General features: G+C 45.9%; 1 protein-coding gene across 2 annotated transcripts in view; it reads right to left on the bottom strand.

The window, feature by feature from the left end:
• The window catches only part of APEX1 (apurinic/apyrimidinic endodeoxyribonuclease 1), a 132,094-nt gene that overhangs the window by 45,418 nt on the left and 73,430 nt on the right, over positions 1-13,246 (bottom strand). For both annotated transcript variants that reach the window (XM_069609466.1, XM_069609467.1), the window contains exon 3: positions 7,705-7,883. In XM_069609466.1, coding sequence (XP_069465567.1) covers positions 7,705-7,883 — 179 coding nt within the window. The remainder of the gene's footprint in view (positions 1-7,704; positions 7,884-13,246) is intronic.

The following is a 13,246-nucleotide window of genomic DNA, read 5'->3' as shown; positions in this document are numbered from 1 at the left end:
CAAATGGACCTAGCTGAGTAGGAACCGTGTTCTCCGTCCTAAGGCTTTGCAAGGATCTCCTCAGGGTGCTTAAGAGGGGTACCAGGCTTTCTTCGTAAGAGTCTTACGGGATCGTCTTCCCAATCCGTGAAAAACCTTCGGGAGACAACGCCTCCGATGATGTGTCGGCAGTGAAAATGTCTTCCGCGGCTCCAGAAGGGCCAGCGGATGGCTTCTCGGGTAGAGGCCTACTTGTAGTTTTCGGGCCTGTACGGGCCTTGGAAACCTTGGAATCCGTCGAAGTTTCTTGTTCTGAAACTTCGGCATGTGTAGTTTGGGGAGTAGCGCCCTTTTTAGGTTTGTTATACCCTGTCGTCATGCGCTGCTGCGGATGCGGGGGAAGGCTTTGGATCAGACTGATCCGTGGGCGCCGCCGAAGTTCCCGGTGGACCCGTTGGTGCTTTGGCCTTCTTCGGCGAAGTCGTCGAGGAGGGCGCTTGGGTTGTGTGCTTTGTGCGGTGCGATTGTACGCCCCCGTCACTGGGTGTGGTACCTGTAGCAAGACCGGAGTCGAGCCTGGAAGGGTCGGGGACGGGCATGGTGGCCCTAGAATAGTCCGCCTCAAGGTCTATAAAGTCCGCTTTGAACGTTTGGTCATCCGATATACCCCCGTCACTTTCGGCTGGTGTCGCGGGAGGGGAGGGAGGCTCCACGCGTGACATACGTACGTGGCCCACCGCTTCAACCGGCGCTCCTAAAGAGTTTTAGGTTTAAGCACGCCGAACACCACTTTTCGTCGTGCTCTAGGGGGAGATAAGCGTTACACGACGTGTGCTCGTCTTTCCACGGATATCTGACCCTACACACAGGGCAGAATCTAAATGGAGTCCTTTCCATAGCAGAAGGGAAGGGTGACCAGACCAAAAAGGAAAGTAGTGGAAAAGAGGAAAGACATAACAGTATGGCAAACCCCGAGCCCACGCTCCCTACTGTGTAGGCCGGCCGCAAAGCCCGACCACGTGGAAGTCCGAACACCGGATCTTAGGCGCGGAACCCACAGCTGTAGACGATTTCCCCCGTAGTCTTCGTCGAAGATGTTCTTGATGGGCGAAGTGACTTAACGGGGAATAAACCGACAATTCGGTAAGATAAACAATGTCTCATGAAGATCTCAGCTATAGGGCGACCAGTTATCTGGGCAGAAAAAAACAATCTGAGGGACCTCGGCACGTGAGGGATTTTGGGTACTACACACGTCACGATAGGGATAGTGTTTCAGACACGCCTATACCGACGCCCCCTTTCGTTCCCCGAAAGACAAGATGCAATACTCCGCGGTTACCACTGGATGTCGGACCATATGTACAGCATGTGATTCTAAGCAGATTAACAAGCATCAGAAACATGTATACAATCACTGGAGTAGATGCAAAATGCGTAACAAATCCCTGTAAACAGAGATGGATATCAGTATGGAGCACTACAGGTCTACGGAGATGCACCCAAAAAATGGCAATAAGTAACTGCTGCCACCAGCTTGTCCATTGGGCACACCTAAAGTAATGAAGAAAAATCCTTTGGAGAGTTAGTCCACAGCAAAACAAGTGGCAACAAATTAACAAGACTTAGGGAAACAAGGTTTCCCACTACTGACAGCCTGAAGAGCCTGTCAATTTCCCCATGACAAATGAGCAAAAGCCACTGCACGTCAGATTAAAAAAAATAAAAAAAGCAAAAGTTTGGGAGTCCATAAAAATGGCCAAAGTGCTGGAAAGGGACGCCATGAACTCCCCTTCCATAACTGAATAATCTTTTCCACACCCCATTTGCTGTTTGGGAAATAACTGCTCCTAAACCTCACCCACTCGAATCAATAGTCAATTTGATTGCTCCCCCCAACCCCCAATTACAAACCCTCCTACATTTAGTGCATTGCACCGGTTTTACTTCATTTCCTTCATTGTTGCCTCACATGCCCAAACCGGACAGTCTTCATATTGGCTGAGTGATACATCACTGCTTATGAATCGGTTGTATTATTCGGCCAGCCAAACAAATGACCTAACTTCAGGGTCTAGGGGCATGTCTGATAGCTATCATGGTGTCATATTTCAGCATGTACAACCCGACACCTACCATGTGCCATTTATTCAACTTCCTCTTCTCTAAATGTGCACTTGCTAGCCCCAGTCTAATGCCATCTGCTGTCAAGCTCATTCCTTCCTCCACCATACACTAAACGGTCATCTTGGTACACCATCGCTCCTTCAATACGTGTGTCATGACCCTCTGAAATAATGCAGGCCCAAATGGCACTCCGTAATATCTGTAGAATCCAAATGATGTTATGAGAGCTGCGAGATCTCTGCAGATCTCCATTAGCGTAATTCAATGGTATGCTACTGATAAGCAAAGCCTGCAAATAGATTGACCCCTTTAAGACAGTTTAGCACTTCTGAATTAGCCAGCAACATGTTAATCATCTGCCTGCATGTTCCAATTTAGGTCTCTCTTGTCCACACAGTTAGGAATTTCTCTTTAATGCACCTTTCCTTCCATTTTGATGGACCCCCAAACATTTTGCATTGATTTTTGATCTAGACCTGTATTTTTTTTTTTACAGTGCAGTGAAGCCTTAAGCTGCACTACACTTTTGCCCATCTGTTATGGGGAAACTGGTATGTCCTTCAGGCTGTCAGTACTGGGAAACATTGTTTCTCTTAGCCTTGCAACTTTGTTACTACTTTTAGTAACTTGCTATCACTTGTGGTAACTTTTTATCATTTTACAAGGAATCTTCCAATGCAGTACAATGGGGTACACTTTTTGTTTTGCCCTGACTAACACACAAGGATTGTTTGGTTACTCTAGGTGTGCTAAATGGACAAGCTGATAGCAGCACTGACTTTTTACCATTTATTGGTGCTTTTCCTTTTAGTCTTGGCTACTAACTGTGGCTAGCGTCCTAACGTGGCCGTGCCAGATGGATTTTCACTTGTTTTTTGGCCACCTTGTTCTTTAGCCTTCTTTCTGGCATGTGAGGCCAGGAAAATCCATATATGGACTTCCAGTGCCTGGGAAAGCAGAGGCTTTTGGCGGGCTACTGGATTGCCATGTGTGTTTGCTGCCAGGATGTGGACTGGGTCTGTCCGGTCCCAATCCACAAACTAGTTTCAGTATCTCTGATCGTTATGCACGAGTGTTCCCGCCAGTGGTCCCGATGGACCGCTGCTGGGGTGTGTGGCTAGTCCTGCTATCAGAGTTTTGGCTTTTAGGATAAGAGGATCCCTGCATCTGAGAGATCCTGGAGTAACCTGAAGGAGCCAAAAGCAGCAAGATCTGTGAAGAGGCCCAGCAACCAACTTCTGCTGCTGCTGTCCTGGTGGAGCCTTCTTGCTCGTGATCTTCAGCCATCTTGCAAGGGAGCTGCGACCCTTTGAGTGGCGGGAACATCCATTCCGGACGTGCAGTACCTGGGGAAGAGTGCCGGAAGTGTCCCTGGACCATTCTGTGGCTGATCAGCTCAGAGTTTGGGGCTACCCTGCTGCCGACATCGCCATTCCAAGTTGCGACCTGGAACTTGGGGGTTCCTCAGCTTGTCCAACAAGACTGGCCTCAGCGAAATCTCAGAGTCCTAGCTTCCAGGGGACCCGAGATAAGAGGGAAAGTCTGACCATGACAAGTGAGGCCCTCTGAGTCGCTGTGCTGCAGTGACAACTGTCCGAACAGCTTAGCTGACCCGAGTACAGTCCTGAGAGGGATCCTGCATCGAGTTTTGATGCATCCTTCATCAGAGCCCTCGCACCGGTGCAAGACACCAACCGGATATCAGCTCGAACTTGCTCAAGGACTGCAACTGACGGCAGGAAAAGCCACCTCGGATTCTCTTCCAGTGATCTGCCAAGTGTGGAGAAGAATCAGAGTACAAGGGGTAAGTTACAGTTCTTACCTGCCCCTAAACTCCCAAATCCTTTATAATACTTGGTGTTACCATAGCTTGCTGGCGCAAGCATTTTCACAAGTTGGGGACACCATTAGTAAGAATACATTGTCCCCTAATCCTTGGAACCGTTTACTTGACTCTAGAGACCCTGTAGTCTCTGGAGACTCTGGAGACCATGATACAGTAACTATCATGCAACCGTCATCTTCACCTATGCACCCAGGTACCCATGGGTCAGGCACGCTATGTAAATAAAATAAACCCCAACTTCATTTTTTCCACCTTCAAACTTTGTCAGAACTTTCCTGAACTTTTGGGCACAAGGCCCCAGACAATTTAGGGAAGGACTTTTGAAGTTGGGGTTAACTCTCTTTGGACCATTTGTGCATAATCTAACCTGTACTCTTTTACATGGGTTTGATTTGCATTATGCCCTCAACCAGTGACTGTATATATGTAATCTATTATTAGTTTTGTGTGATATTAGTTATTGTTAGCAGTCATTTTTCATAGTGTTTGGCCATAAATAACGTTTTTGTATACATACGGTCTAAGTGTAATCTGTGATACCACGGGGTGTACTCATTATGGACCCTTTACAAGCTCACCAACTCTTGAGACTTAGCCTAGACCCATGTCACTGCTACCTTGAACTGGTTTGGCTACAGCTCCCCAGAGTTGTCAGTGTCACAATATAGGTTGGCCTTCCATACATCTGTCCACCACACCAGATTATAGAAAATCAGTCCGAACACTCAATTACTTCCATTATTCCTTTGTTTTCCAATCTATCCAAATCCTCTGCTACTCAAGTGCAAAAGACACAGGCCTTGACTTGAGACTAGTGGTTTTGCCCTTGGCTAAGTATTATTTTGCGAACATAACCCTTTAAACACCATACTCCTAGGTTGAAAATAACTTCTTGTTCAGATTTCCTTTCAGCTTGTATGCTTAACTGGTTCTTCGAGACAAGAGCCTCATTTGATCTCAAGTGCTCCATGGTCCTTCCTTCCGAGGTCATCAACTCCTTTCCTTACATCTTTACTCCAGCTAAACGGCGTCAGAGCTGGACCACCAAAGAGAACCAAAGTATTCCAATATTTCATCCTTCAAATCCATCAGGATGCCTGGCCTCTGATCCGTTTAATGGAAAGTCCAATGATTGTAGCTCTTCCCATTTATTATACATTATGATTGTGTAAGGGGAGCAACGGTCCATCATTTTCATCTTCAAACTCAATGTTTATTTCACAACTTGGACATTTCAACTCCATACCATTATCACACGCTCTTCCCTTGAGCTGCTCTTCTTGCACCAAAGCCGCTCTTCTTATTCCTGCATACGATTGCAAAATGGCATCTTAATTATTTTGCAGATGGCGCTGGTCAGTATTTCGAGCTAGCAGAAGGGGCGTCCCGGCTACATATGTAGGTAGCATTTATTACTGTGTCCGACTTGTTTCCACCCATGTATCAACCTTTTTCCTCTCCATTAGTTTCTTTGTGATTCTGTCCCCTTTCCTTGCATCCTCTTCCCTGATGTGCTGTTGAATTTCATTTTTCAAAACACATCTGTGTTGCATCCTCAGAAGGATTTGTTGTCTCAGTTTGTTCTTGGAACATTACCATTTTTTAAAATTTCTTTTGAAACATTTGTGTTTGCTCCATTTTATTTGTAATTGCTATTGCTTTGGATAAAGATACATAACCACACATCCATAGTTTCTGCTAAGGCTAACACACGTCTATACTTTCCTCCGCTCTCCGGTTCCTGGAATTAATGCCATCTTATCGCTTTCTCATGGTCATCCACGTCTCCTGCATCCCTGGCAGTCAATGCTGGCATTTCCCTGTAATTACATTGGTTTTCTGGGCCTAAAGCATGAAGCAATAAGGACTTTCTGCTCTCAAGCGCTATGTTCTACTACTTCAGTCCATCCATGGAAGGTAGCGTTGTCCCGGGTTAGGTAGAAAAGTCTTGAGGGTAATGGTTAAGAACGGACTATTGTCTTTTTGGAATTTCTTATTTGGCCCCATGAGCATTTCACTAGCGCCTTGTCACGCAAGTGTGGCCTAACCTTTTCTCCCTTCGCCCTGAGAGCTTCCCCATTGCCGAGGTGACTAATACTTGCTTCCTGTTCATTTTCTATGTTGAATGTCAGTTACAGGACGTGGAAGTCATTTCCTAACATGCACGCATCTTTGCAGATCAAAACGATCAGCCTACAGTTCTGCATGCAGCTATGTTGTGCCTATGCCCTGACCTTGCATTCAGAAATGTCTGTCCTACTTGCGGTCAGATTTACGGATATCTGGGGTGTTTGCAGAGCATATGTAGTAGAAAGAAGCAATCAATACAAGGTCAAGGAAGGTGCTGGCCTACCTCTTATATGGCAACTAGGTAAAGAGTTAGGGTTCACATAGCATTGTTGTTACCCGGCAATCAGTCAAGGAAACAAAGTGTGTGTCTCAAGGTGGCTACAGCAAATACCGTTAAGTTAAATTGGGGGGGGGGGGGGCAACAGTCCATGCAGGACCAGTTTCCAAGAAAAAGGTTCTCTGAAGAGGAAAGAAGCGACAGATGCAGGTCTAGGCGTCAAACAGGGGGTGACACAAAGCAGGTCAGGGGTCCTGGTCGAGGCACTAAGGAAGCAAGCAGTACAATCAGGAATCAGTAAAAGGGATTCGCACAAAGACCGGTCTGGCGGTCCTGGCCATAACATGAAGATTGTGCGAAAATAGGATGCGACTCACCGGAGGTTTGTCCATCGTAGTCTTCCTCCGAGAGCGCGTCTTAAATGCTGTAGGATTTCAGGCACAATGACAGTGTATGCCTCTGCCTTCATCGGGACTGCTGAGAGTTTGTAGTCCCAGGAGCGACTGCCTCCCTGCCACCCACGACCCCTGTCTAGCAGCCGCAATACAGTGAAATAATCAAGTTGGGTGGCCCGTTGTTGCAAGGCGGAGCAGACCAGTGTTCCTGACATTTTTTGGTCCGATTTGCCGTGTATACAGCTGGCATAAATATGTGGATGCAGGTAGGACTGCATTTTACAACCCTTCCAATTCCGTGGAGTACACTCTAGGCCCTTGCTGCAGCAACAATGTCGCCAACTTGTTGAGTAGGTGTTTACAAGAAGGCTCCAAGATCACACAAGTTGCTACTTTAGTTGGATGATCAATGAACACTCGTGGCCACTTTCACCCTCTTTTCCGCAGTCTATTAACTGTCATTCTCATATACCTCACCTTCTACATTCAACACGTTCCAATTTCCAAATTCCGGGAATGTAGAACATGTAGATGAGAATACAACACTTCACCCAAGTGCAGCTCAAGCGTGTGTGTGTGGTGGCACGTCTGCAGTTTCTGTAATGACACACACATTTACAAATGCATTCATTGCTATCCAATGAAATCAGTCTAGTGGAATTTACTTAAGCGACCCATTTGCTCAGGATGCACAAGCTTGAGAAAGACCAAGGAGATGCTCCCAATGGCAAAGCATCCCTTCCGATATAGATATATATGATATGATAATTTATTTATATCTATATTTTTAATACATTGGTAATGTGTGCCTCTTTCCACCAGGCAAAGTAAACATGACTTATTATTAAAACCAAGGATTCACAACTCAAGAAATTGGCAAGACCAAGCTCTTGAACCAACCAGAGGGTGAACAATTTTAGACAATGAAGGCACATGCTGCAAAGTGAACCTCTCCGCATAGCCGACCATGATACACACAAATGTTCAATGTTAGGAGATATGGTACATACGTCTAGGCCACTCTTTTTAACCCAGGCCCGCAGACCATCCACATTCCAGGAGCTTATTTTCAGGTTGTACTTCTCCCCAATGGTAGAAGTCAGTTTTTCAGGAGGGTCTTCATATATGGCCGGTGGCTCGGCTTCCTTTGTTTTTCCACCTCCTTTCTTACCCTTCTTGGTCTCCGGCTCTAAGAAAATGCAAAAACAGGAAAAGTAGTCATGCCACACTTTCTGCAGTCCGTGCGGTTTCCAAAACGAATACTATATCCAGTAAATGTATATTTGATAACTGGTACAGAAGTAAGAACAGGGGGAATGAACCATAGAACTGCAAAGGAGTTGGTTAAACTATTCCAATGGGAACCAGCATAAAAAGGCATAGTACCGTACAGTTGCAAGCAGGATGGTAATCTTGTAGTTGCTATGTGAGTGATTGCTTATGTAGTAGGCTGGGTCAGTTGTTGCATATGGTGGAGTCAGCCACACTTCTCACCCCCAACACAATGCACGGCTCAGTGGCGCTGCAGTTAGAACATCAGTGACATGTAAAAAGGCACCCAAGCTTATTTACTACAAACTGTGTTCAGACAGATATATCTCATATCAAACAAGATTAGGCGACCAAGGCACAACAAGAAAACAGGCCACCTTCCCACACACACACACACACACACACACTCCTCTGCATGCAACTCATTTTGACACTCATTCTACTACCGCCAGTCTATTAGTCTCTCTCAGATACATACAAAGTACAGCGCATGCGCAAACATCAAGAATCCGGGAATTGGAAGAGGATTTTCAGGGGGTTGCCTTTGGATGCCACTCATTGCACCAAATGTAGCAACATGGGTTTTGGAAGGCATGAACCTTTCATTGAGATACAAGATTAAAAAACACAAGACTTTCTCCTATATGTTGATGGCAGGCTGGGAGCCATCTCAGACCTCCCAACCCCCACTCCCCCCTGCATCCCCAACCCTATGTTGCACAGGTGCCGAGCTCTTTGGGGCAACTTCGAACTTTTGCAACCAACAGGGTTTGTTAGAAAATAAATTGGTGACAAGAATTCGAGACATTTAGCCCACATGACAGGTCCCTGTGTCGCCAACAGGTCTGAAACACAAATTAGGTCTTCTATGCTACGGCCAGATAGTAAACATTACCAGTGCAGGCACGTCAATAGGTGAGGGAGCCTGGCCACTGGTATTTTTCAGAGGGGGAAGAAAAAAAGACCAAATAAAAACACCAATTTTCTCATTTGCTTTAAATCTAAATATACGTAAATTCTTTGCCAACACAAAAACATGCAGTGTTCCTAATGCCCTGCAGAGCATTATGCACAGGCGGAACTCAAACATGGCAATTGTGAGCCAATGCTATTTATTTTGCATTTTAAAAGCACACAGAGCCCATGGGCATCGAGGCGCTGTTACAAGAATATTTTTTTGTTGTTGCGTTAATTGTTTTTTTTCTTAGTTGCGTATTTATAACGCGCTTAAATACCCAGAGGTGTCTAAGCGTGGACCCGGGGATCGAACCTGTGTTGCTTCGTGTCGTCTTGCTTCCAAGACGAGCACGTTGCCGCTGAGCTATCCTCCCAGGATAGCACTCCCTTAAAGTGGCATCTCCAGAGGATGCCCCTCAGCCACGAAAACATCCCTTTCATCTGATTAGCAGATTTGAAGTTCAATCTCATAAGGCCACCCCTACTACTATTAACCTAGACATTTCTCATTGTCAATTGCAGCAGTGAAGCGTAGATGCGATACTCGCGTTTTAGTTCAGCAGGTTTGCTGCTACCATTCAAGCTTCTTTTTAGAGTAGTCAAGAAGGGGAATGCCCTTTTTGCTGCTTTATGAAAGTGTGGTCTTCCTCCACAAAGACCTGCCCTATACACACCCACCTGCCCTTTTGGGTACAGTTGATAGCACAACAACAACATATATTCAAACTCTGCTGTATAACCAATCCGTTTGCTTTCAAATATCCCACAGTAAGATATATGCACATCAATGTAATGTGGGTGAAAAGAAAAAGAAAAGAAAAGTGCAATCCGTTATTCTGTGTGTGGGGGGGGGGTGTAGAGTTAGTGACCTGGTTAAATAAAGATGTAGCTCTAATCTACCGTATTAAGGGTAGGTGTGGCGTTCTGGTCCTGGACCTCACCTGTAAGTAGAGCAGGGAGATTCTAGATTAGGGTACCCAATCTGACTGGAGTGCAACTGTATTGTGCTTCAAAGCGTTTAAGGCGGGAAGGGAACAAGGGACTAGGCATTGAAGATTCCGAATGATTTTACCAAAAATAACCAGCATACTGGGTCAGAGGCATTTCAACTAGTGAAAGTGCAAGATAGGAAGGAATGAGAGAAGGGGTGGGGTCCGGGGAGCTTACAATCAAACTACCGTACTATGCCTAACCTCTTGTCAGATAGTGCAAATGCATGACACACCGTGGGGGAGAAGGAGATGGAAAAGCACATACAGAACAATGAGCTACCGTACTAGGCCTGGCAACATGGCAGGTTGATTGTTTTTTTTTATTTGTTTTATTTATTTGGTACTTATATAGCGCACAAAAACCCAGAAGTATCTAGGCACTTAAAAGGAGAAAAAAAAAGTGTGAGAGAGTTGATTTACAAATGTTGCAAGGAGTATATTTGTAACAGGGTTGGTTTTATCATGAGAGTTCATAACAGTGTCACTGCATGACTGACAGGATCAACTACCCTTGAAATACTGATGTTATTCTAAAAGTAGATCACACCTGGTCTTATTCCCCAAGAATACTATACTATCCTCCATGTATAACTTTAGGTTTGACTCACCTTCACTTCTCTAAATAAGGTTAGACCTTGGTGTGTAAGATTGCGTTTAAATGATGTTATAATAATTATCGTGTCTACATGTACAAACCCTCCATTTTTTTCAGTGTTTCTGTGAACCATATGTATGCTACAATTTCTTTGTATCAAGCTACAGCCCTCACCCTCCTTAGATGAGCCTGGCAGCTCTGTCCTGCAAGGATAGTGGCAACAATAAAGGGACACAAGTGATCAGAGTTCAAGAGTGTTTATTAAACTGTATAAAGGAGCGAGAAAAACACCCAATATAACGCTAAATCTAAGCTAGGAGCAAGCTACGACCATCAAATAATAAGGCAGTCTTAGTGGAGTCTTTTCAAAAACGGGCCTATACTAAAAATAAAAACTATTGCCACTCCTTACAACTAAAGTTATAAAGTAGTGTGGGATAATGTTCACAAGAAAAGAAGTGTTCACTGAATGAGTTGCGCAATGTTACAGTTCCTTTGAATGATGCCAGTACCTTCTGGGGCAAAGTCTCTTTCCTGCAAAGTCTCTTGCCTTAGAAGGCCTGCTGTACCATAAACAAAAGTTCCTTTGATAATCTTTCACGTTGGGCAATTGCTCTTTGCCTCTTTGGATGCCCTCAGCTGGGCTCTGATTGTTCCTCCCTCAATCGGGTTCACCACGGCCTTTCAAAAAACGTATCATTCAAAAGTCACAGTGGGCCTCATTACGAGTCCGGCGTTAACCTGTCGGTTTTTCCGGCTTGGTTACCGCCACACTCGAATTATCATTCCGCCTCTGATTCCTGGAATTACCGGGGCATTACAACCCCAGTGACCTGGGAATTCCGGCGGCGGAATTCGGTAAATCCCCATTCCCACTGAGTCCCATGGGACTCAATGGGAATGGGGACCATGGAAAGACCGGCACCATCTCGTGATGGTGCCGGTGTTTCCACGTCTGACTGCAGGTGGGCGGTGTTAAACCATCCAGGTCAGACCTGGCGGGAATGACACCTCCGCCTGCAGGACTCGAGATCAGGCGATCCGGAAACAACGGTGGCGGCGGGTTTACCGCCACCGTTATTTCCGGACTGCCTGACTCGTAATGAAGCCCAATGTCTTTTTAAACAACTATCCATTGTGGACATCCCTCAGCCGGGTTCACGCTTGCCGTCACAATGTTCACGGGTACATCACTGTTTCCCCTCAATACGCAGGCATCACCGTCGGGTTCAGATTAGCCAGTTTCACAGTTCAATCAGTTTTCTCCAATGTGTCAAAGACTTCCAGTGTACGAGGGGTTTTGCTCGACACTTGTAGGACCACTGGCACAGGCCTCTCTTAAGGCCTCTTGGTTGTTCTAGTTTAAATAAAAAAAATAAAAAACATGACCCACAAAGGCTTCAGTCAGAGTCCTTCGAATGAGCACCCCATGACACCTGACCACTGCTTCTGAACGTTTTCTAGGTTCAATCACACATCTTTGTTCAACAGGGTTGCCAGCTGAAACCTTTGGCCCGGCACAGTTCGGTTTTACGATCGTCTTCTCCAATTTACGGGCTGCGCTGACCTGTTGGAGTTTGTCTCTGGAATCAAGGACGGCACCACAGCGGCAAGCACTTATCCCTGCTTGGGCTATCAGCGCAGGAGGGGCCCAGTATACAGTCGACACCAGTCACACCACAAGCCAGCTGGTCTTCCAGTCTTATAATTTCCCTTTCGGAGGCTTTGCGGGTCTGATCTGAGGAGGACAAGGCAGTTCCTCTTAGTCGTCCCTTCAGGTCTCGAGACCTTTTTCCTCCGTTTGATCTGTCTGGTATAGCCGTTTCCTTGTGCGTTCAGCTTTGCTTAAAGTGTGCTCTCGTGCTCTGCCTTTTATCCCTGTGGGGAAGGGAAAGGGCTATCAGTTGTGCGTAGTTCTCAATTGCCCAACTGTGCCTGACCCTTGTGTTGGGACATGTCAGGTAAACGGCTCTGGTGTTAGTCGTGGTCTTTGTGTATGAAAGTGTTCCATGTCAGAAAGGGGGTGGTGTGTAGAGCTCCCAAGTATCATACAGGGGTAGGATGAGGAAAAGGGGATTAGAAAGAAAAGGGGTACTGCGTCTCACCCGTCTGTGTTCCACTTCCACTCCCCGAAGACCCACCCCATCCAGGTGATCCTCCCCCACTGGTATGCCCCCAGGAAATGGATCCAATAGCGATAGCTGTGGCCTGGCCACCAGGATGACAGATCTCCGGGGACTAGCGGGTGAGACACCTTCAGGTTTCTCACAGTCCATGATCTCACATTCCCAGCTGGTACAGCCTTGTACTGCCTCGGGTATGTTTATGCAGTCTTGGTAGGACTTTAGAAAAATTGTCCAAACAACTACTTTGCATAAACATCTAGTTAGCTTTCTGCATTCATTATGTAAGAGAAAAGAAAGTAAGATACTACGCAGAGTGGGTGGCGTAGCAGGCAGAGAACTGGGCAAACTGGGGCAATATTGTAGTTTTGCGGTCATCTCGCTTTCAGGGTAGCTGGTATAAAGCAACAGGGTGATAAGATAGAATGTCAAGAAAGATGGGATCAGTATGCAACCAGCAAGTTAAAGAACTAGGTTTCCCCATCAAAAGGCACGTGTGATCATGTACATTTTCAAAAGTGTTCACTCGTTAATACGATGCATCTTCCCCAACAAAATGAAATAGTTTTGACAGTGAGATTTAGATACACTATCCTTGCTTTACTGTAAAGCA

This window comes from Ambystoma mexicanum, chromosome 8, assembly GCF_040938575.1.
Source record: "Ambystoma mexicanum isolate Mex_15411 chromosome 8, UKY_AmexF1_1, whole genome shotgun sequence".
Classification (NCBI taxonomy): Eukaryota; Metazoa; Chordata; class Amphibia; order Caudata; family Ambystomatidae; genus Ambystoma; species Ambystoma mexicanum.
The sequence above is the reverse complement of the archived record's forward strand: the minus strand, read 5'-3'. Positions and strand labels throughout refer to the sequence as shown.